Source organism: Mastigoproctus giganteus, chromosome 1 (assembly GCF_048544385.1).
Source record: "Mastigoproctus giganteus isolate SK-2022 chromosome 1, ASM4854438v1, whole genome shotgun sequence".
In the NCBI taxonomy this organism is placed as follows: Eukaryota; Metazoa; Arthropoda; class Arachnida; order Uropygi; family Thelyphonidae; genus Mastigoproctus; species Mastigoproctus giganteus.
In genome coordinates this window covers 86,200,261-86,226,687 of record NC_143575.1, presented here as the reverse complement: position 1 = coordinate 86,226,687, position 26,427 = coordinate 86,200,261, and the positions used below count along the sequence as shown (strand labels likewise).

At 37.3% G+C, this 26,427-nt stretch overlaps 1 protein-coding gene across 3 annotated transcripts in view; it reads right to left on the bottom strand.

Moving 5' to 3' along the window:
• The window catches only part of LOC150090966 (uncharacterized), a 308,945-nt gene that overhangs the window by 183,852 nt on the left and 98,666 nt on the right, over window positions 1-26,427 (bottom strand). Inside the window, exon 1 of one of the 3 annotated variants that reach the window (XM_090373632.1) lies at window positions 212-490. The exons of the other annotated variants lie outside the window; for them this stretch is intronic. Coding sequence (XP_090229758.1) covers window positions 212-291 — 80 coding nt within the window. The 5' untranslated portion in view covers window positions 292-490. Of the gene's footprint in view, window positions 1-211; window positions 491-26,427 lie in introns of those variants that run through there. 3 annotated transcript variants of the gene reach the window in all.

The window sequence follows — 26,427 nt, the reverse complement described above, 5'->3', positions numbered from 1 at the left end:
TTATGTCTGTACTAATGTACGTTCACTCACAGAATTACATGTTGTGCAGAATGAAAAACTAGAAATGCCATCTGAATAGCATTGTAATAAAGTAGATAAAATATTAACTACACACTTTTGCTATAAAAAGAAGGTAACAGCTCAAATAATTATTAGAGTATTTCAAATATAAATAAAGCCTATTCAAATACTAAACATCTCATCAACCTACCGACAGAAGTATGATACGAAGCCCTTTTTATTTGGAGAAGGTAAAGGAGAGTTGCAACGATACAGATCCTCCAACTTCATGATGAAACAATTAAGATACTGTCCTTCAAGTCACCAGTTTTACTTGAGCGTTACATAAGTTAACTAAAGGAACGTGATACTGTAATCATTTGGGTCAAGGGCTGCTATGCAAAACTTTCTATTAGAGAACACGAAAGTAAGGCAATAACAAACGGATGCTTCTAAATTCTCGACATTCCATCAGCTGTAAACCAGCCATTTCTTCTTTCGCACACCTACAGTAGAATGACAGGGTACATCCCAATCTCTTGTAGAAGATTGTGTCCAATGAAAGGAGACTGACGTCACGCTATGGGACGTCATCCATAAGAGAAATACATTCGCCCACTAAGCTCCGAGTAGAACAGAATTCCCCTGCAGCAGAACGTGACAGTTTTTCCTCTGTGTATTCTGATTTATTGAACTAGGAGAATGAACTCGCTCTTATATATAAAAATAAGTTTATTATTGATGCTATATTTAAAATGTTTTTCAAGTTTGGGAATACAGTACTTTGAGTTTATTAGGTAGAAAACACTAAACTCAACGTGTTTAAGAATCCAATAGTCTGAAATTCAAACTAAAAGCATCCAAAGTCTCTTCCCCCCCCTTCCTTTTTTAAAAAAAAAAAAAAAAAAGGCGAGCTTTAATTAACTCGGACTGCGATCTGATGTTTTTTAATTCAGGAATTCCTCTGCTGGGTTTTTACTACCAAATGCATATTTTAAGACTGGTGAAACCAAATCACAGAAGACACTTCTCGCTTTTTTAAAAGGAAGGGAAGAATGTCATCTTGAAGCAGTTTTCGTACCATATAAGAAATACAATCACAAAAGAAAGAGCATTCACTAATTAAACTTGAAGGGCAGTACATGGAATTACCAAAAAGAAATCAGATTGACCACGTTTAGGATTTCTGTGCTAACATCAGTCTTTGTGACTGAATTTTTGGTTCTGTAATATATTACAGAATTTTGGTTGCTGGGACTGTTTGGGTCTATAATAATAACTGTTCTCTCGTTCCAATAAACTAATTAAATACTTCACGTAGTAAAGTGTTTTTACAAAATCGACTTGGAGCATTCGCACTTGCTCATTAAGGCAATGCAATCTATTTTCCTTAAAATAACATGTAGATTCCAGCAAATGCAAAATGTTTAGTGACTGTAATCAAAGCTTGCTAACAGATTTTGCAAACCCGGCGAGGGTCTCGTGGTAGCACAACTGATAGAATCCTGCCCACACACCAGCTGAAAAAACCCGAGTTCGAGTCCTGTCGATGACGTGAGGAATTTATGAGCCTTTTTCACAACATGGTTGAGTTAGTCGGTCTCAAGAGATAGTAGCATGGTTTATCCCGGAAACAGTTTTTGCGTCTATCAAACAGAAAAGCGACCACACAACACGTGTAATTTTTAAAGACAGTATATACGGAGCAATACGGCCTTAGTCGCTGATGCTCCTAAAACCCTACTATAACAACACCCTGCGAAGATCAAATATTTCGTTCTCTTCCCCCAAGGAAGAAAACATCAATTTGCGGCGTGTGTCTGGGGCACTAGTCGCACCGCCCTAGCTACAGCTGTCACGAATGCTATTCCAGCATCCCACAGTCTTGTACAATTGCCCATGGACAGAGGGCACTAGTCGAACCACATCACCATTAATACAGCTACTGCCAGCTACTCAGCTGTTCACTGAGACATTTTAAGCACTTCGATGTTTAAAATTACTCAGAAATGGATGCCCTGAAACCGAAAGTCTACGAGTTTTGGAAAACTCGGAATTGTTTCAAAAATGTAATACATAAATTGGGTAAAGTTTAAAGTACTGTACTTTAATATTTATTCTAAGTTATTTATTTTGGTAATAAAAGTGATTGGGATTTCAGGTCTTATAGTAAAGCATGATTTCATTTGGTAAAAAATGTTTTTGAAATGTCGACTGTATTCAAAGATATTTGAGAATGTGTGTTTTATATTAAAAGTTATTACCACGATCACGCATTTAGTTAACTTCTACAACATATATGAACTATGACGGATTCTGTGATCGTATTTTCTGTGATATTTCAGATCCAAGCGGATCGCAGAATGCCTTGGAGGGAAGGGGGTTTACAAAGGTCAAAAATAGCGTTCCAGTTTAACGTTCAGTAATTAAATTATTTAATCAATAAATTCCCTTCACCGTGACATGCTTTTTTTTTTTTTTATTTAAAGCTCTTGTTTATACCAATTCGTTCAATTTTTCTGTAAAAAGGATCAGAGGATAGTTGGGGCTGGGGAAATCTAGCTACGTCTGGAAATAACCACCAACACACGAAACTCTTATCTATTATACCAGTGGTTAACTATTAACGTCGTGCTCATAATATCCTGATTTACGATACCAGTAAGTCATTTGCGAAAATGCATCAATTTCATATTTAAAAATTAACTCATTAAATTCATGTTAATATCCTAAACACGATTCCTGGTTGAGACTTTTCGAATGAAATTATTTTATCTTTGTTGATGCAAAACTCTAGGCTCATATCGTGAAAAAACATTTTCGAAATCAGTTCTGATTATGTATATGGATTATTCTTTGGCACAACAAGCTATGCAGGTTTACAGCATTACGGAACAGCGATTGATTGTACAGTATTAGCTGTTTTAAAATGACTACGTACAGTAAAATTAAAAGAAGAATTCAAAAATAATCGAGGATACCGTTTCGTTTCTGATACTATAAATTCATCTAACATGCAATACAACGGAAATTATCTAATATAATAGTAATTGTCATTTTGACCTTTTGTCGACATGTTGAACGGGCAATTTGTCCTAGAATGTTTTTTATTTGACCTGTTGTGTGTAGCAATAAATATTCGCTGTCTTTTTTTGGAATAAAACTGGAAATATCCCACAAAGGTGCTCCCTCCAGGTTTAAACAGTGTACGAAGACAAATTAATATTATGTTAATTTTAATTGAAATTAAAAAACTCAAAACGGAGGCTAAAAAGTTATTTCCAAAAATAAATTCCTCTCCCTCACTTTGAAGAGTATTCAGTTCTGTAATTCACAAACACACACACATGGGGGGGGGGGGACCTAAAGGGCTAAAAACATATGGCAAATGTCCAACCCCCTCCTGCAGTAAATTGTTTTTAAAGAGAGGAATCTTTTTTTTTTTTTTTTTGTTAAATAAAATCAAAAAAAGCAGACGGATATTCTTAGGTTTAGAAGTGGGAAAAAGAAAGAAATGGGAAGGAAACAGAAGGTGGAGACTGACAACTCTTTTGTACATATGTCAAACAACTCAAAATGAAATTATTTTATTTCAATAATGAAGTCATTTTTAAGGGGAAAAAAAATCGCGTGTGTTCCTTGTCCGCACCAAAGATGTTTTATGTGTAAACATCTCTGACAACACCTACTAAATTTCGAACTAGAATCGAAATCATGAACGATGTAATTTATGCTCACGCCCGCTACTTACTCTACCGAATCAATGTTAGTGATAAATAGGATATACACGCCCGCTGCTCACTCTACCGAATCAACGTTTGGAAGAGGTTAGGCCAATAGCCTAATTACCCATTTGATTGTAGCCATTTGTTGAACAGTATGATTGCAACAATACAAGTATTTACATTGTTACAATCATACTATAATGTTACTCTGTCATGCTTTGTCGCAAATTGCACATGCAGCGCTAACGAGATCTGCAAGAAACGACAGTATCCACGCATGTACGCTATCGAAACTATAACTTGGCTCAGGATCTCAACAAGTACAAACGCGAGATGGTAACGTTGCACATTCGCAATGAGGAAACAGAGATACTGTCCGAGTTAAAATATGTCAAGATCTACGACGACATGAAGAGCTCATACTAGATCGCAAATTGTATGAATCGAACTTGGACATTCACAAAACGATTGAAATATATAAGATGATATGTCAAGACAACGACGACGGTCATCCTGATGAAGCATGCAGTAATGACCTGCATAGCCTTATAACGCGACTGCGAGAAGAAGACCCCTTTTGAAACTTTTACAATCATCCAAACAGCGAGATGAATGAGGATCTAAAGCTCGCCACGCTCAACCCACTCAGCGCAATTGCAAAGAAACGCGAAAACATGATGACCAACGAGGACTTCTGCAACTTAATGGGAATGGCCAGTGACAAGCAAAAGATTCTACTCATGCATGTAATTTGGAGACTGTTATCTCCCAATCGCGAACCTATTCAAATATTCTTCACCAGCCCAGTTGGTTGCGGAAAAACGTTTATGATTCGCTTCTTGATGGAAATATACAACCGCTTCAGTAATACAGACAGGTACTGTAACGCCTACATTACATGCGCTTCAACTAGTAAGGCTGAAGTGCAAGTAATGTAATGATCTTGGATGTGCTCGGAGCTGGCATAAACCAGCTCTGAGCACATCCAAGATCACTGCCCTCAAGATATCCATTTCTCTGGTTACCAAAAGGTTTCTGCAACGGGTGGCAATGGTTAGCTCAAAACCACCTAAGTGGTATGCCCGAACCATACGGCCGCCGTAGCCTAGTGGTCAGGCGCGCGGGTGCATAAGTACACGTGCCTTGAGTGACCGGGGTTCAAGCCCGTGACTACTGAATACGGTGCTGTTTCTTGTAATCTGTCTATCTTGTGAACTCCTCTGACCGTTTGGTCGTCCCGGAGTATAAACAGAAAAATTTATTTATAAACGTTTTTCCGCAACCAGCTGGTTTATTTATCTGAGTCAGACAGCTATTACGTGTAAAATATAACACGAACCAAGTATAAGATATCGAATGTTAAAGTTGGGCTAAACACCTATGCTGTTTCTATTATACCAAAGTTGCTAGTAAGGACGAATATGACGGGCAACCACAAACATCTTCCTGCAGAACTTCCATAATTAGAACGTTCTCATTTGGTAACAATTAGAATTATCAACAGCTGGTAGTGAATATCACACATATTTAGAACTTGAGAAATGGTGCTGATAATTTCAATTCATGACACGGAACCAAAATACAAAAATTTAAATATAATAACAGCTAATTAGGGAGTAGTCAGGAATGTGGAACAGCCTGTTTTAGACAATAGCTGCAGCATTATCTAGTCAAAAACTTTTGTTTCCAATGGGAAACTGTTCCTTTCTGACTCATCCGCATTTGATATTACACGCGTTAACACAACGACTATAACAGTTACAGAGGACTTTCTGCACATATTTCTTTGATCTCCTGATTACAAGTGGATCTCAGCATGGGTAAGATTCGGCGAGAGCATGTAGCGTTCTTTTCTCAAGGTCAGCACCCCGTAGTTCACACTAGAAAGGAATCGTAGTTGTAAAGCTCTTTCATTCGGGCATTTCCTCGTTTTGGATGAAGAGCAAATTTGTATTCCCTCCCGGAAGTGAGCTGGACAAACGGAAGCTACGATAAGACAAGGCAACACCCATAAACAGAAACAGCCTTGACGCGCAGGCTTCCGAGGTTAAAATTCTTAAAGATTAACGCTAGAGAAGGCCCACCTTGTCAAGAGGGTGGGAGACGGTGATTTAGAAATTCCAAGGACGTAAAACGGTAAGGAAGTGACAAGGGGGGAATGAATGCGTGAGTTTTAACTTAGCAAAGACATTACAAAGTTCATTAACCTAAGATAGAGTTACTCAAATGTCCATTTGTTAATAAGAGGGTTTAGCATAAAGTAGTCAATGTCATGATAACGTCCAGAATTACAGATAATGAAGGGCATAAGATGGTGAAACGTTTATCTCGTTTTCGACTTCCATCCACTGTTCTAAATGTAGTAGCGCGACGTAAACTGAACTCTGCTTAGGTTTCTGTTTCAAGATTAGATCGCGTCATCTTATCACCGACCAACAATTCGTTATTTTGAATACTGTTAAATTTTTATCATTTAAAACAGACACGTTAACGTGTGTGTTCCACTGAACTATGAACAGAATTAAAATATAGTTTTAACATTACATAATCATGGAACTTATTTCCATTAGTTCAATGTTCTTCGATGGCGTCATAAATTGGGCCAGGGTGGGACCAGACGGTTTTCCACAATTTTCGATAAAAGTATGCAGCACTTTCATTCTTGACTCTCTCTCCTGCATCTCTTTAATTAGGCCTTGGATGAGGAAACCATACCAAAGATATGAAATCACTACTATGTAAGGCCTGTGCCCAAATCAAAGAACCCGAAATAATCAAGGGCTTCCGACCAACAGCCATCCCCTGCACCCTCTTAAGATATTTTCAAAGGCAATAACAGTCCGATCTTGTTCACCACTGTTTCCATCAAAAGCCTACCCAAACTGAATTATCTATTAATGGAGCAAAGGTGAATAAAGTCAGCTCTTACACCGACCTAGGAGTGACGTGGAACGAGGGCCTCACCTTCCAAAGGCATTTTCAGAACATCAGATCAAAAACTCTTGCTGCCAAATGAGCTGTAAGACAGGAAATAACTGGGATTCGAAACCAGCAACTAGAGACCCAATATATCCAAAGATATATCGTTCCTGTATCCCTATATGCTTCGACAATTTGGTCCTCTGCCCCAACTACTAATATTAGGAAATTTCTCAGCCTGGAATACTGGCTGCTCCGGTGGCTGAATAGGATTGCCGGGAAGCCCTTTACAATTTCAAAATCCATATTGTATGCAAACTTGAACACAGCTCCGTGGATTGAGATGGTCACCCTACGTAACATCTGCACGCTGGAACAACTTCTGACTGGGAGTTTAGGTGCCCCTCAAATTGAAAAATTATGGTCAGACCCCGCCTGGTAGCCCGGCCCCATTACCCTCAGTCTCCGAAGCGTTCTCCATAACACGGACGGATTAAGGTGGATGTTTCCTGCCAATACTCTGGAGCTCTTTAGAGTCTTCAAAATAGACCCCGGACAGGTACTGCCATGACAGAACCTACAGGAGGCTCATTGCAGAGGATCTATACACTAAACTACATATATAATGAAGAATGCATTTCAAGAAAGATGAGCTTTGTTCATAGCAAAAGACTTTAAAAGGGCGTGAACTCAAAAACTGTAATGAACGCTTTATAGTGTCTTCAAAAGACTTATAGGACTGACGATATTCCGTTCACAGAATGACTATGACATTCAATCCAAGTGTAAAATGACTGTAGTTATTCTTATTTATTTATTTATTTAATAATTATTTATGTATTTTGTGATATTTTATTTTATAAAACTATGTGTTCCTATCTAATAAGTTATATTCGATGTATGTATGAGCAACCCTCCTAGACAACTTCTGTACAGGGGTGTTTGATTAATAAACTAATAATAATAATCCAGGGAAGATCCGCAATCACCAATTTGCTTGAGACCTTGCTGAGAATCCAGCATGCACTCAATAGTAAAGTGCAGCTGACCATCCTCTCCTTGGATATAAAAGCGGCCTATGATAGTTTGGCATTACCTGCTCTAATACATATATGCTCAGAAGACACCTTAAAAAAGAGGGAAAAGTACTGGAGATCATTAAGACAGTCGTTAGCCATCTCTTAGTCACCCATAAAAACCATGTGATATCGTATACAATTAATACAGGTGTACCTCAGGGATGGCTCCTCTCGGTAACCCTTTTGAGATTATTTTCATAATCTCAAAAGATGCTAAGCAGATTCACTAAGTGAAAAAAAAAGCGCCAATTCCCAAATTCAATTCATTCAGAATTATTTAACTTCAACTGAAGTTTAACCCGATGAAATCTGCTCAACTGATAATGCCAAAAGAGAGAGAGAGAGAGAGAGAGAGAGAGAGAGAGAGAGAGAGAGAGAGAGAGAGAGAGAAAGAGAGAGAACGAACAAAAAATATTGACATCCGAATAGACAGCACCTTAGTGAAGAAAGTTTCTCCCCACACATGGATCTTACGTGGGAAGAAGGCTTAACTTTGAAAGGTACTTTGATTACGTAAAACCGAAGACGTACGTAGCCATGTTGACAATTAAGCAAGAACTAGTTGGGTATGGGACCCTACAATCATCCAAAGATGCCTCCTCCTACAATCATCCAAAGATGAATGGGAAGAGATCCACACAGGGGAGTTTTCTTTCTCTCTTCCCTCCCCTTCTTTCCTTTTTTAGAAAGGAGTTAGAAAGAAAAAGGGAGAAAAACTCCTTTTTTCTTTCTAAGGTATCGTATCCCTGGTATCGTTTGTGTGAAAAGAGAACAACAGTGATGAAAACTCTGAATCAATGTAGCGACTAATCATTTTCAGCGACAGGTGTTGATGTCAATCAAATTGCGTTGGTGATGTTCACACATTTGAGGTGGGGAGAGCAAAGCTGCTGCTAAAAAAAAAAAGAATAAAACAAAAAGAAAGCGCCAACTGCTAGATCCTGGTATATAAATAATATTCATGTTTCAATCACGATATGTGACTTAAGTGTAAACGTTGGATTAAAGTATTTTTATTTAAAATACTTTAATCCAGCCCTCACTAATGTTTGTTATATTAAAAGTTGATACTAATAATAAGCAATTTGACTAATTAAAATGTATTATTATTATTAATGAATATTTTAAACGATTCTCTGAAAGTGTCAAAAACCTTTCCAGATAAAGAGGCCCATAAAAACTAAAAAGAAAAAAAATAATAATAATAAACGAAAATTCATTAAGTCCCATCCCCAACTCCCCCTCCTCTCCCAACACACACAAAACAAGCATCTTCCGAAACCTGTCGACTTAACTAGCTATGGTTCATAAACGCACGGGAATGGGTTCTGAAGACAGCGTGAATAAACAGTGGCATTCACCTGCGAGATCTTAAGAAAGCTGTCGGTTTCCTCATGTATGTCATTCCTGTGTGTACTTATCGACGAAAGGAGATACAGAGATGACCTAAATTATGTGTAATGACAGCCATCTCCGAGCCAATGAAGTATGGCAAGTAATGTCGTTTGTCTCGCAGGTTCCATAATCCTCTATTCTACAACGACAACCGAGGCGTGGAATATTCCCACGAGATCTGGAAACTATTCGTTGCTGTTCTGGTGCATGATCATAACATTCCGTCGAGTTGCTAGCCACATTGCCTCCATCAGCAGTACGTGGACGTGCTTGAAAAACTAATCATAAAAAGTTGCTATTTTTAGTGCGTTCGATTTCTGCGGCAACAGACACATAGTCGCGGACTTCAAACAAATTTGAAGTGAATTGCCGGATGGAGGTGTGTCTGCAGATTAGGCTGAAATGTCTGAAAGACATTTTAGACATAATAGGGTTAACAGAGTCTAAAATATCCTCTACAGAATCAGGCGAGAAAAGGCAATTTTTGCTGAAAGTTTTGCCTCCCTTTCCCCGCCCCTTTTTTTTACAATAGCGAAAAACTTCGAACAGTGCGAGTTTGAACGGATATCCTTTCTAAACTGATATTATAAAATTTAAGTCTTAATCTCCTTACCTCTTACATGAAAAGGTTCGAATTCTTTTAATTGTCGCTTATTTCAATGTAATTTTCTGGTTATATCCAAAAATATAACTAAAAATTCATTCTGATGCTTTTTTCGAAATAGAAATTTTCAAATTGAAATTCTAAAAATATAAATAAAAAATAAAAAAATGAATGACTATGGAATTAGTCTAAAATTCGTCGCTGAATACTTTACCAAGGTGATCTTGGAAAATACTTTCCAAATTCGAAAATCCTCTTTTAATAATCAGAAATGACTTCGCAGTTTCTTATGCCTCGAAGTTATTTTATTTAAATATCTATTTAAAACGTTCATATTTCAATGTAATCATTGACCTTGCAGAGTCCACCAATTGTTTCAGCATAAAAAAAAAACTGCAGCCCTTATCAACCCACTGCAGGATGGAAGCCTCCTCAACAATTCATGCTGAGGGAAATGGGCCATAATCTGCCACGCTGGTCCAGTGCGGGTTGGCAGATCGACCGTATTTTGCAGTCAGGGGCTTGAACCCCGGTCTACTCAAAGAGCGTGTGCTACTGCACTCCCGCTTCTGACCACTCGGCTACGGACGCCGGTTTCAGCATAACTGCAGCCAACTGGAAGAATTCTTCTTCTGGCGTTATAACCCGTTATAACCCTTAGCTTTCTCAACGATGTTCCACCAATAAAGCCCTCCCAGAAGTCAAACTTCTCCAACTTCTTATTCTCATGATCTTTAAGTCTTCTTCTACGTCATCCATCCATCTTTTCCACGGTCTTCCTCTCGCCCTGAATTACCTCCAGGCATTTGTATTACCTCCAGATGCCTCTCATCTGGAGAGAAAAAAATGATTCTTTTATATATTTTTTCTTTCTTTTTTTTTTTTTTTTTTTTTCCGCAATAGGATCAATTTATGAAAGTTCCTCCAGAGAAAATCCGTTTCCTAGTTCAATGAAAAGGATATGATTGCTTACTGAAACATGAAAGATGCTTTTAAAGCTTGGATGGAACTGCCAGCAAGTGACTATTGATTTGTGGCATGTAGACGATATTTCGCTCCAATTTAAGAGGATTTCGAATACGCCATTAGCCAATTCAAATTATTTTAACGGCACCAGATCTTGTCGTTCATAAACGTATGTATATTTTGTCTCTAGAAGTGTCTGCTTACAGGCCGATTTGCATGTTATCCGAGCTGAAAATCCAGAATAACCCAAGGAGGGGAACATTACTCCCTTCACCTGAGTTCGGTTAACTACAGCTCGAACTGAATAGGACCTTAAAAGTTCTCCCAGTCGTCGACGAGAATCGAACTCAGACCTCTCAACACAACCGGCAGAGAGCGATGTATCACTGTCACCTAAGCTGCCACGAAAGATACACTCCAGTGACAATGATTTATTAGGATTTATATGCAACGAGGTCAATAAATTTTTCAAAAGTTGTTTCTCCAGATGAGCTGGTGTTCTGGTTTAATGCCAATCATCCGTGATAGAACTATTTTTTAGAGGGTATTAACTACTCTCCCCACTCACCCATAAAGTACTAAGTGAGTGTTAAACATGTTTAGAATATTCGGCAGAAATCTCTAAAACAGGTTAACTCAGTGCCGCTTAAAAAGGCCTTAAAATTCCTGGTGTTGTCAATAGACTTAAACTCAAACCCTCAGGTGGGTGGGGAACTATCAGTTCACTCAACCACAGAAATACCTTCCCCCCCCAAAAAAAAAGAAGAAGAAGAAAGTAAACCACACCACTATTAAATACAGAAATCTTTATTTCCATAAGAAATAATCTTCTCGTTGCCGATAGGTCAGTGGTATTTTGGATTCAGTTACACAAAAAGTAGAATAGACCTACACCACATGAACAAAGAACTATTTTTTTTATGAATGTTACTCGATTGAAACGATACTGGTTAAAAATTTCCATATCGATATAAAATAACTATAACCATGACTGCAACACGTGATTCAAATTATTCTTGAACAACACCTTTAATTTCTCCTCAGAGTCTTATACGCGTCTGAGTGGTTGTAAATTATCTTCCCCCGAAACCTTTCTTCTATTCTAGACAGAAGCATAGGTCTCAGAGTACCAAATTTGAACTGTAGTAAGGTATGATACAATTTTAATGAACTCCTGCAGCAACTAAGAAACACAGCGCGACATACGCGGTCAGTCATTAAGGCGAATGAATATCTGGATGTTTCCCTGGTCTTCTTCGCCTGATTACTTTCAGCGTTGAGCACAAAGTGTGCCCATTTAGAGAGGAATACTTTAGCACTGCATGTTAGTACAGAATACCCAAGTGGCCTAAAAAAGCAGAAATCTTCACCTTTTGTTGCTTTTACTGTTTTTGGGGACTGTTTTTAACTGTTTTCTCTCAACATCCAGTTGACCTTTGAATTTATTCAAACTGTCAGCCTCACCTACCTGCGAGGGAAACTTACTCCAGCAATTAACGACTCACTGGCTAAAAGAAAACTTCCTACAATCTAATCTAAACCTCAACCCCTCTAATTTGAATTTATGGCCCGTAGTTCTGGAATTCTTTATAACAGGGAAAATTCCACCTTCATTCATTTTACTAATCCCTCTCAGAGCTTTATAAACCCCAATCAGATCAAGGATCGGTTCTTGGACCACTGTTGTTTCTCATTTTCATAAATGAGATCGATGAAGGGATAGAAGGGTGATTTTCAGACGACGTAATGATTGGCAGAGTCGTTAATGATCAGTGCCAAGCGGCGCTCCTTCAGGATGACTTGAATAGGTTTCAAAGATGATCAGAGAAGAGGCGGATATGTTTTAATGCAAGGTCTTACATTTGGGAAATAGCAATCCCAAATAAATTATACACTTGGTAGGGATTGAATTAAAAACAGTGGAGGAGGGAAAAAGTATAAGAAAATAAATGCAACGTATATAGAGGTATAAATACGGTCTTCTCTCTTTTCGTTTATTCGTATACACTCCCCATCGAACAATGGATTTCTACTGAAATCTTTAGCATTCATCTTAAATAAATTCCAGCATTTTACGTGTCTTGACATATGTAAAAAAAAAAGAAATCTCAAAATAAATAAAACAGTGAATAAATAAATAAAAATAATGAACTCCGAAGTCCTCACTTGCACTTAAAATAATAGAAGTTATTACCACGAAAGTTTTTTCTTATGTTGCGATAATATCAGTTCGGTGGTCAATAATCAATTGGGCTACATGACACCAGAATACATTCATTTACATACGAATAAAAACCACGATTGTGGACTTGCCCTAGAGAGCAAAATGGCAGAGAAGATTACATAATGAAAATAGTTAATAAGAAAATTGATATCAGCATACACATAGACAAGCTGAGACATAATATTAAATATAATATAAATTAGTTCAACATTTAGCCTCACGTACTAAAAATTACGATCTCTTAATGCAAAACTGGAAAAAGACAACATCGGAAAGAACTCGATCAACAGTCGGAAGAGAGAATTAAATTCTGCATTTCTTTTAAGTATTTAGTGTCATAATGACAGTAGGATCAACTTCATTCTTGTTCAAAAATTTTAACACATTATTAGGAAATACATCGGCCAAGCAGATCGAAGTGAAGTTTTAGTCTCATATATTTTGGCGGAATTCTTATTCCATTCCCCCCCATCCCCCAAAACTGAAGGCATTGAAATAGTGATTTATCATTTTCACAAACATTGTTATGGATCTGCAAAGGTTAATTTTGACATTGGGATAATTAGATTACAATACAGGTGGACTTCGACCATTTTAATCACTTAGCTTTCGAAATATCTCACGTGGTTCGAACGTTCGCTCTCATAACGTAATTAGCATTTATTCATAACTTAGGTATATGCAAATTAGGCAGACTAACATATTTTATACGGGTTAATATTTTGCATTATTAACCCCGAAATTATGCAAAATCAACGATTAACAATATTTAATTTAGTTTTCATAATGAAGTTTGTAAAGAGGACAATAATATTAAATATAATATAAATTAGTTCAACATTTAGCCTCACGTACTAAAAATTACGATCTCTTAATGCAAAACTGGAAAAAGACAACATCGGAAAGAACTCGATCAACAGTCGGAAGAGAGAATTAAATTCTGCATTTCTTTTAAGTATTTAGTGTCATAATGACAGTAGGATCAACTTCATTCTTGTTCAAAAATTTTAACACATTATTAGGAAATACATCGGCCAAGCAGATCGAAGTGAAGTTTTAGTCTCATATATTTTGGCGGAATTCTTATTCCATTCCCCCCCATCCCCCAAAACTGAAGGCATTGAAATAGTGATTTATCATTTTCACAAACATTGTTATGGATCTGCAAAGGTTAATTTTGACATTGGGATAATTAGATTACAATACAGGTGGACTTCGACCATTTTAATCACTTAGCTTTCGAAATATCTCACGTGGTTCGAACGTTCGCTCTCATAACGTAATTAGCATTTATTCATAACTTAGGTATATGCAAATTAGGCAGACTAACATATTTTATACGGGTTAATATTTTGCATTATTAACCCCGAAATTATGCAAAATCAACGATTAACAATATTTAATTTAGTTTTCATAATGAAGTTTGTAAAGAGGACAATATAATATTAAAATTTTCTATATAAGATCGCATCAATCTGGGATTCCCCTCCTCCGATTTAAATATTACCATCCTTATTAAATGTTTATATATTGGTTTTGCAGAATTTATGAAATTTCAAATAAACTAAATACAGTAGTTATTTCTCTTCTGGGATAACTGAAGCTGAAACTGGAACTACAACTTTATTTTACACTAATGCTCGCGATTTCGCACTTGCTTGATAAAGTGAAGCATTCATCAAGAGTTTCACACCAAGCAACAGGTATGCTAAACGTTAAATTTTCTTTCTTTTCTATTTTTTTTATTTTTAAATTCCTCTTTTCAGTTGTAGTTTATCTCAGTTAAATAGGTCACACCTACTAACAGGTAAAGTTAGAATGGCGGGGGAAAAAAATGTCGTGTGGCTTCCGATATCACTGTAAAACTTAACTATCAGTTGCGTGTAGATGATTGCGTAATACAGAACTGCGAGCACGCAGTGAAATTTTGTTTTTTGATCTAGTGTAGATATACGCTCATGTTTGCTGTAATAAAAGGAAGTCCTTGAAGTAAAAATTTCCCTGACAGATTGACTTAATGTATAAGCTTTCTTAAGGAAGTGTAAATGGGAAAAATTCATGGCAGCATTAAGGGGAAAATTACATTAAACTCGGCATAATACGAAAACATATAACTGGTCAGGTTACTTTGGTGACTACTTAATTTTATTCCGAGAAAAGTGAAATAGGCTGAAGGAAAACTGGGTTGTGACGATTTGTCTTAAAGAGAAAAAAAAAGCAAAAAGCAAACTATACGGGGGGGGGGGGAAATGAACGTGTGATCATGTGTCAATCTGCATGTTGTGCGGGCTGAAAAACACGGAACAAGTCGTGGTTCTACTCCTTCTGCCTGATATCGGCTAACCACATCCTCAGTTGAAAAGGCCTTGAGAAATTCTGCTAGTCGCCGAGGGGAACCGAACCCAGACCTCTCCAAATGAGTGGAAGACAGCAATGTAACGTTACAACTATCCTCCCCCAACCTCTGGAACCCCCTTCCCCCCCGTCTGCTCTGTAAACAGTGACAGTCAGATGAGAGTTAAAAGAAAAATAAAAGTAAATTTTCTGTTTATACTCCGGGACGACCACATGGTCAGAGGAGTTCGCAAGACAGAAAGAATACAGTAAACAGCTTCGTGTTGGGCTTGAACCCCAATCACTCAAGGGAGATGCACATATGCACCCTCGCGCCTGTCACTAAGCTATGGCGGCTTCGCCATCAGAGATACCATCCATAAATGAGATTTCGCTGGCATATGATCCCTACAATACGAAAACAGAGACTATTATTAATAACATGGAATTTCTTTTATATACTGTAGTACAAAGAACAGAAAATGTAAGGAAGAGCTGATGGGAATACTACCTATCAAGGGTTCTTTTCAAACTCTGCAATACCACAACCACTCAAATGATCTACGACCCTTCTCGAATGAATAAAAACCGATTTAATTTGGGTTAGAGTTGGGCAAAAAATAAAGTACACCACTTATTTTTAAAAACTGAATTTTAATCTACATATTGAATAAAACAATGATGACATAAAACTGTAAATTTACGACTCACCGGAAATAAAAAAAAAAGCAATCAAATTTGAAACCTGAGGCAAAATTAAAAAATAATTGTACCCTCTCTAAGTCGCTTGAGATCCCACGGTGGCTCACGACTCAGAGTTTAAGAACCCCTGCTATATGCTATTGGGTAATTTACCCCTCTTTGATAATTGCAACTATGAGCCATAGACAGTATAAAGAACAGCAGTCGATCAGAGATCCTGTTGGATATCGACAATGAGCAATAAGAAAAACTTTAAAAGCTTCCTGACGTGGGTAATGAGATAGAGGTCATGATTCAAGGAGTTGGCTATGTTATTTCCTTCTCAGTTTCAGGCGACCTCCTAATTAGGAAAATTGACATTGTGTTGAAATTACTTATACCTGCAATTTTGTTTAGTGACGAGTATGCCTTCTGGTTTCATGGGATTACAACTTAATTTGGTGAAAATGTGAGTGGAAGGTTTTATTTTTCTATTTTTATTGTTATTTATTTTATTTTATTATTTATCTGGCTGATCTAAAAACAAGTATAAGCTTGCTTCCTTGCATCATTTGCCACGACTAATACAAATGTACTAATAAGACGGACTCGAGTCTGGCTGGCTTGGCTTGAGCAGTGCCACATGCCGAGACCTCCTTCGGACTTAAGTCCTAAAAATTTCAAATGTTAACACAGCTTGTTTGATCCTGTGAGAAAACTGAAAATCGGATTTCATACAATTTGAAACCGCTGGACGGCTGATGAATGAAAAAATTTGCACACAACGGCATCGGCTAATTCATGTGAATCAGATCGATTAAGCAGACTTGTTGAATGTAGAGTTACTGGCATTCATTGATCCCATAGTATTCAACGTGCTGGTTAGCAGTGAAGAGGTACTTATGTATACTGCAGATGTCATTTTGAAATAGAAACTTCCATATGGGTTGACCAAAAAAGTCACAAGAGACAGGGTTCATGTCAGGGAACGGGGATTAACTGTCGACGATGAAAAAACATGAGATTCAAGAGCCAGTCGAATGACAATCGTAAGAAATGAATCAGTACCATGGAAGAAGTATACAGAAGAAGTTTCCAGAATGTAAGACTGCAAGTTAGTTTGTCAGAGAAATAGGAACAGGATGAGGGAGTTGCGTTTTTGTACAGGTGCCAACGTAAATGGAGTCACATTTTAATAAGAGACTAAAGAATATGTTACTGTTGGTTTTAAAGGCATCAGCATCTTAGTCCATATTGCGCTAGTGTATTGTGTATGTTCAAGGGGCGATGAGTACGTCGTGTGTTTGATACATCAGGAATAATTCAAGGGGGTGGGGTCTACTCGTTCCGTCCACCATTGACTAATTACAGTCCCGACTAAAAATGTCTTTAAGAATTCTACCAGTCTCCAACAGAATTCGAACCTTCCTGGGTTCGAATTCCACCAAACGAGTTACCACTATGGAGTGACGCACTGACAGAGTTTTTGAGAGAAGAAATCTTAAGAGTGTTGTAGTAGTGTTTTTTCTATATATGCAGAAGTCAGAAGGGGAGTTTTTGACACTTTTCGTAATATTAAGTTAGGAATAATTACATTCCTTGCAATATTCAAAGAACGACTGAAACTAAATGGCCTGCAAGTTTAGATCAAGTCAGATCGAAATGGACAAGTACATTGTACCAGTTGGCTGAACTCGGACCATTAGCAATAGAACTGTCGGACTTCTTAGCCTATACGGTACAGCTTCTTCCGAGAGTCTTTGTTACTGCAGTTGAGCAGTGGTGTAACTAGGATGCCGAATGTGGCTCCGACTGGAGAGTTTAAAAGAAGCAGAATAACCGAATTTATAGTTTGTTTTAAAAACATGACTGCTGTTTTAATGTAAATTAATTATTAAAGCTAATTATTTTATAACAATTTAACCAAATATTTATTTTTACCAAATCATTTTATTTAATTTAATAAAAATAATTGAAAGCAAAAGCACATTTCTGATTTGTAGCCACAGGCGTCAAAAATCCTTGTTATGCTACTGCAGTTGAGAGACTATACAGTAGCTCGAGGCCACAAGGACAAGACAAGACGTAAGATAATCGAAGAATAAATATCATTTTTCGCAAATAATTTTGCATATAAAATTCATAATTACAGAATAAATTTTTTCAGTACGGAAAAAAAAAAAAAAAAAAAACAACTATATGAAATACTCATCAAGAGTCAAAACAGTCGAAGTCCGTAGAAACAGCAAAATATCTATTATTTTACACCTCAAAGAAATCATAATAAAAAAGATATTTTACTGAATATGAAACAGCATGTTTTAAATGCAGGTGAAAAAACGCTAGCAACAGCAGAATTACACCACCTGTAAAACGAAAAATGCACAAACAAAAACTAAAATGAACGCACTATAGAAATAGTTCTTCTCAAAATCTTGAACCCAATGGTTAACAATGAAAAAGTGAACCTTTAGGGTTAGTGACACTTTATGTCTATTGAAGTATAACATTTGAGCTACGGTTAAACTTCATAGGAAATATCCATCTCTGTTGGTTATGTAATAATGGACTCTTTGTTATTGGAACAAGAACCATAAGGTAAATGTTAGTTGTGTATCTGACAAGCATCCATTTCGTGAAAGAAAAATTACGGTAAACCCTTAGTTACGGTTATTGGTAAGGCCTTTCTGGGAGAATCCATTGTACTTGCGCATGTGTGTGCTGCTTCCAAGTGTCCGTGTTTAATACGGAAGCCGTTGCAACTTCCGGCAATTTAAACGTTATCAAATGGGCCATACCTGTTAACTGAAGGACCTTTGAAACGCTGGGAAGCACTGTCGTCAAGCCTCAACGCCCAACAACTCCTACACGAAGAAGCTATCAGAAACCAGCCTAGGTGGCTCATCAATGAATTCAAGGTTAAGACAAGCGCACAAGGTAACAATGGATGGAGATCTGCTTTGTGCCGATGAAATTCAAACAAATTGCAGAGAGGTATTACGTAAGTAAATTAAGTGCTCTTCTATAAATATTACTGTAGGATTTCCTTGTCTGCAAATACATAAATCATGATATTTAAGCCTGCTCGTGAGGGCTGGCTTTGGTAAATACAAGACAGAAGAAATAAAATAATGCTCAGTCACCATTCCTTCCAAGCACTGGCTCCAAAACTTAAAAAAAAAAAAATCACTGCTAGCCATAAATTCACTTAGCTTGACATTACGTAGTTACTAAAGTATGTCAAGTTCAACATCCCTCTCCCCTCGGTACATTCTGCATACTGTACAACCACATCTGTTATCTAGTGTGGTTGTTATGCAAGCTTTCCATACTTAAAGAGACTGACAATAAAACACGTCTCTTTTAACAGATTGTTTTTCCAAAGAATTTTAACCAGAATTTGCAATAATTTAAAGTAAAATTCATTTTGCCTGGCAATCCAAAGGTCGCTTGTTCGAATCCCGCCTCGGGCTTGGATCACAGTAAAATGCAAAAACTTTGGGAGGTGCATTATGACCTCAGAAGCTGATGCGCCAACAACACTAAAAAATAATAATACATAAATAAAAAAAAAAATAAATTCATTTCATCAAAATTTATGATGAAATGAATCCGTCTGAGACCCATTGTGAATGACGAACGAGTGATACAGCCAAAGCAAACATAATTACAATATTTAATTTGACAAACTTATTATTTAAAAAAAATTGTGGTTTTGTTATCTCGAAGAAGCAAAGAGAATTTTTTTTTTTCGGGATGTTGTGATATAAACTCGTAATATTCTAAGTGGAAATAGAATAATTTTTAAAAATGCATTTTAGCTTATCTTGATGTAAAAGTTTAAGATGATATTGTGAGATAATTTGAATTTTAAAGTAACCAACTGAAGAAGTGGAATACAGATTATGGTATTCTTTCTAATCAAAGCAAAGTAAGGAGTTGCACGTTTGTTTAGGGTAAACAAAAATTTTGAGTCTTCCATATGAAATTAAGTTCATTCCAGTTGGTACAGACTTTTCTCATTTTAATTCCATACTTAAGCTGTGGTTATATTTTCGTCTGCATTGTCCAGAACAATAACTACAGGGTGTGTCCCACCACTTTCGCTTAATTTTCCTACAATGCTTTACTCTCCAATTCTACAAAGAAGAAAACACTTAGACAAACATTCTTTTTGTAGAGTTTCTTCTACGAGAAGTAACAAAACTGGGCCGACAGACCGGAAACTATTTTTCAAGAACTGAATGGCATTTGGTCAATACCTTTTTAGTTGGGGGGGGGACATGATAATGAGAGTGTTCATGCAGACACACGCACGCACACGTTTGAATTTTACTCCGCTGTTGCCTATATCCGTTTTGTACCGCCTGCATTCAGCAGGAGGGTAGTTCCAAAGAAAGAAGTACCAAAAAAAAAAAAAAAAAGGTTTGGCTGCAAGCATGGGCGAATACAACAGAAGCTCAGAAAGTAAAGAGGCGGATATGGCACTATATTAGTGGGTCGAGGCTGGAGTCTTGCCGCGATTTATAAAGCCGATGTTTGTTGGTCGTCCCGTTCTTTTTTTATTCCATGATTATCCGGTTTCCTGAGAAAAATTCAAATCTTAAGCATTTTCCACGAGCAGATAACACCTCCTAAGTATGTCGAGGGGATCCTTACTGGCCTTAATTTCATCACGAAATGAAAACCAGCGAACATGTTTGACCGCCATGTTCAGTTGTAGTCATCCTTCCTCTCAGCATGACACTAATCGTTATTGAATCATGAGAATACGTTTTTAAAGTGCTCAAACTCTTCCTTTCAAGTTTACGCCTCAAAGATTTCATAAGCAGGCTACCGGTTTACCAGTGGAATGAATTAAAATGTACGGAAGCTGTAGAGAAGTCGCTCTAAATCATATTCTGCTGTTTAGCATGGCCTTACTAGGAGAAACTAGCTGTTCTCTCAGAATTATTCTATTTTATATTATCACGCACCCTAATTTATCTGACTGGAACCGAGCAGTGGTTAAGATTACAGCACTAACTTACGCCTAAGGAGATTTACAAAAACTGTATGGTCATTTAGGATATACTGTAAAGGATATACAAAATCAAACCTCTGTGGTTACTATTAATTTTTTTATTGCCCAACGTCTCGGCCCATTCAGATTCTAGGCGAACAAACGGGGTTATTTTAAGAGATATTTTAGGACAAGGTCGCAGAACAGGAAGTTCAGCAAACACCACACGTCCCACAGCCATTAGTCACAAAACAAATCAAAGACATCTAGAAAATTAAAATATAGTATTGTATATATAATACGAACGGCTTAAAATTAAGCAAGTCATTAATGAGAGGGAGGGAAGGTCGAACTAAAACCGTAAATCACAACTGTGGACAATAGACAGACTGCAGGATTAAAACGTTGTTTCTGATAAGTCATGTTGATCAAACAGTTCCGATTCAGATTTCCCACAAAACTAAATTAACCTAATGAACAAATGCAGTATATCCGCCCTTTCTTATGTGCAGTTAATTAAATCGTTCATAACGAGAAACTTGAGTTTGGTCGATCTTTATGTTCCAATTTAACTTCTCATTCCAGTTATGTAAATAGGGATACTGAAAGCAGGCTAAGAGACCGGTAGAAGTTAGTTCATAATCAACACCTTCAGAATGTAGCGGTAGTCACTAGTTCTTCCTCCTAATCTGCTGTTCTTGAGGAAGGTGATCACATTCTTATATACTAATAAGTGGACTGTGTTATCTTATGAGGACAAGCAAAATGATGCAGTAGTTATTTTGTGTCTTTGGAACGGGAACTGCGCCGTAAACATATCTGGTTTTTAGATCATTAATATGGGGACATGGTGTTTTAAACAGGAACTAAAACAAAAGCAGACACAAAAAGACTCAATCGTCTACTTTGCGATTCCTGACATAATATTAACAATACAGAAAGACATAACAAGATCCTGATCGTGAGTAGAGCCACAAAATGACCGACGATGCATGTCTTTAAGCCAAAATCCAACACAGTGTCATCAGGCAACTACTATAACTTTTAGCATGCCCATTTGAAGTGAACAGAAAAGTCTACCTGGTGCCCTGGTTTGGGGGACAAAATCAATTCTGTAAAAGAGAAAGGGTAAAAATTAGGTTATGAAAGGATGCCTTAAATCCTTGTTATTTCAGTTCTAAGGATTCTAAAGATGACCTTTAAACACCATTTACTGCAACTGAATGTTTGTTATAGGAGTGTTTGCAATACAATACCAGTTTTTTATTTCTGGAAACACTTGCTTCACAGTGAGAAAAGAGACGTTAAAAAAATACTGCGGAATGTCTAACCCTGTTCATTACGTTCTAAATCAGTGTGTGTACACACTTGCGACTGCGATTTATAGCTCTGTCCCAGATACCTAAAAACCAGAACCGGTCTGCAGGTACGGTTCTACCAGCAACTGAAGTAGCCTAATCTTTCTAATCTTTCTATCCTCAAAAGATTTCATTTAGAATATAAAGTCTCTGTACCGAAGCAGTTAAAACAGACGAATATATTGTTAATTTTGTTAGAAATAGTCTCTGGTTGTTTTAAGTCAATTCAGGTTTTCTATAAAAATGTCTAAGTAAAACTGCTCGTTCTTCTGTATTTTAATTAAGAAATCACGGTGTTGTGAGAAAGCAATATCTAAAAGTAAACTTCCAACAGGACTCGGTAAATTTTCCTTTTTTTTTTTTTTTTTATATATTAAGTTTTTGTACTCCGGCACGACAACCAAGTCAGTAGAGTTTACAATAAATCGTCACTACAAATATTTATCGTATTTAGTAGTCACGGGCTTGAACCCCGGTCCACTCAAGGAACGGGTGCTACGCACTCTCGATCCTGACCACTGGGCTACGTTTCTGGTACTAAAAAGATTAGTTCTAAAATTATTGCTTCATTAAGCATAACAACCCACATTAGATCACTGTCAAAAGGAAGTAATCTACTACTGATATGCCTCGTTTATGTTAAATTAATTCTTACTAGTTAACTGCATAATCGCAACTGAGAAACATCTACACAGGAATTTGAAGATACAATCTTTCAGGCTAGACTAATGCAATATCCTGATGATTAAAATCGGTCAACAATTGGAAACTATCTGAACTGTCACAGAAACTGTCTGATTCAGTACAACTACAATGAACACAAACATCAAATATCCACTAATACGGGATATCCTTTCAGAAAATCTCGCAAACCAAACTTTCCAGAAGACAGCTGTATGTTTATGAATTAAATCCAAGATGAAACGTAAGCTCGATAAGCAACAAATTTTCTACCTGAAAACTTGTTGGTTATGTGATGGTCGAGACTTTCGTTTGTTTAACTTCCTGTCACTTTTGAACAACATAGCGGAAGTAACAACAGGATTCAAAACCTGATTAAACGACAAATGTTTTTCCTACATAAACAATGAAAAAATTAAAAAGTCCTGCCCTGGTCCACCATACCGGAAGACTTTGATCTCTTTCCACTATCTATGTAGACTTTTCTTCAGAACATCTAGAACAAGCAAAAATATAGCAACCCCAAAGCAGTTAGAACTGACTGAAATTATTTTTTTTATATATCCATTTATTATTATTATTTATTTCTTGAAGAGCATTCTAATTGGATTGCTATGTCTGCTAAAATTGGACTGCTAAAATCTTCAGTGACACTATCAGGTCTTTTTTTGATATTACACATGAAGTGACACCAGATTTTACTAAATTGATACACACGAAAATTGCGAGTGTTCTCAAAACCAGTCTGTTAGTTTTCATTGAGTTAATATCGCTTTATGAACTTTGTGTTGAAAGGTTTCTTAAAGATTAATTCATACTACCTAAAATCATATGAGATGGGGATTACGTCAAAGTGAGAGAGGACAACAGGAGGTTAACACCAATTCGTTTCCTGTTCGTGACCATTTGTGGGAAGGAAGTCGTTTAGAACCATGACAGGTGAATAAATATAACTGCACCTGCATGAAACAAATAAATCAACTATATACGCGAATTTTAAGTCCTGAAAATAATTACTGCAAGAATTATTCCAGAATTCTCTCTCGCTGAATCCTGGAATGATTTAGGAATTTCTTCACTGTGCAAAAAAAAAAATAATAATAATAATATCTCAACATAAAGATAATGCTACGCCTTCAGAAAAGAGGACTCCAGTAATGGCTTCCTGTGAATCTCCCTCTTCTTTTTCAGGCTAAAAAGGTTTCCAGGTCAGTAAATATAGTCGGCTATCTTGCATGGTTTAGTTTCCTTTACCACTGCCTTCATTCATTTATTACCAATCAGTGAAATGGCGCTCCCAAGCGATGCGAAAAGATGTTCTGATATTTCTCATATTCGCATTTGGGTCGAAGCTTTCAGATACCGCACACAAATGCAGCCTTAAGGTGACACAGTTTCAACTCATCTTCCATCACCGCAAAACTTGTATGACTAGAATTCGCCATTAAAAAAGAGTCGTTTGAGAAATTTCTTAATTGTGGTCTAACATGGGGCACTCCTCGCACGGAAGGAGGAAAAATCTGTCTTTTTGTTATTCAAATAGTGTATTAAACATCACATTATTTTCGGGGAACTGTTGCCATGGTATCAAAAGACACCTCAATTCGGATACCAGTCCGTTTTAAAATATCCGGTTTCAAATGATCAATAGTCATGACATCATTATGGCACCAGTACTGAGTCACTAAAATACATTTATCCAGTCAGCGTGTCCTACTACACGCAAGTGATTCTGTTGGACATCCACCAGGATCAAACAAAACTAATAAATTAGTCGGAAAGCTGTTTGCAGAATTGTCAAAAAATATCAACACGCCAATTAAGAGTAAAACTCATTAGAAAACACGAAACTTTATCTTAATTTATTTCTAAATTATTTTAAAATTATTATAATGTCAATGTAGTATTTCCATCATCTAACCCACGAATGGCAGTAAGTTTCAAGAATGAATAATAAAAGTGACTGTTGGCTTCAACTTCAGCATATTTTGAGTCATGATGCTTTGCACGTTTTGAGTTCCTGCCTTCGGTGAGAGATATTTCCAGAAATATATATATTTTAAGTTCTGATTAGCCTTACGGTACTTTCCCTTCACAAACAAAAACGCTAGTATGTACTTAGGTGTACGCTTAGTTTCAGACAGTTACACAACACCAATGAGTGGCATCAAAAGGACATCCGGCAATGAAATAGTCGCGGTGGGGAAGAAATTACAACCGCCGGAAGGAACAGAAAACAAAAAAAAAAAAAAAAGCTTCCATTATCTGTCCTCATGCATTACTTGTAGATAATAATATAGAAGAAGAAGAAATCTTTATTGTATACAAAATGCATAAGCCGTACACAATACCCTTCACGGCTCGAAGCCAGGGGTTTACAGTAAAGGTTAACACAAGGTAAAAGTCTAATATAAAGGTTACAAAGGCTAATATAAAGGTTACAAAGGCTAATACACTGCAATAAACAAGGAACGTAAATACACAACAGCATGTTATCATGCTAATTTATCCTCCAGGGAGCAGTCCTCTTACAGTGTTGGAGGCATCTGAGCAGGCGCAGAAAGTTGGAGCAATGTAGTGAGGGATCCATGGGAATGATGGACAGGTCCTTGGGAGCAGGTTCTAATGCCCTGTGACATGGTCCTGAGAAGGAAGTCGATGGAGTAAGTTCTGCCTGTATTTTTTATCCACTGCGAACTTGTAGAGGTCGCCATCCAAGGAGTATACGTACTGCAGCATTTGCACGGGTATGAAGCGATCGGATAACTTTAACCGGTTTGGGGTGGCCTGGAGGACTGGATTGGCCCGAAGGCTTGGGACCGGGATCCTCCAACCGCAGTTGGCCCAGAAGTCTGGGTGCGAAATAATGCCAACCATCATTTTTACAGAAAAGACGAGCCTTCTCTCATGGATAATGGCAGGAAGACGTCTGATGTTTAGAGATGCTGCCATCTGGGTGGTCCTTCGTGCAGAGGGAAGTCGGAATTTCCATATGGCCCACTTCAATAGCCAAAATTCACCCGCAAAAATCCGTCTTAGATGCGTTGCGGCAGTTGAGGTCCAGACTTCTGCTCCATAAAGAATGACCGGATAGACACACGTCTTAATATACCTGCACCCAACGGCCTGGTCATGGACATGCATAAGTTGTTGCTTAAGCATCCACCGGAGTCGACAGAATTTTTTTTGCAGGTGGTCTATGTGTGGTATAAAGGAGAGCTTCTGGTCAAAAATAACGCCCAGGTCGGTGTGTTGCTGCACAGCAGAAATCGCGGATCCTCTTATATTGGGTTGCACCATCGTTGGGTTCCGTTTGAGCGAGAAAGTGAGCTGTTTCGACTTCTCAGGATTGATGTGAAGGCCGAAACCGGAGAGGAAGGCCTCGAGGTTCTGGATTTTATGTTCGATTACTACATTTGTGTAGTCAGCAGTGTCTCCGGGGTTGATAACAGTGAACAG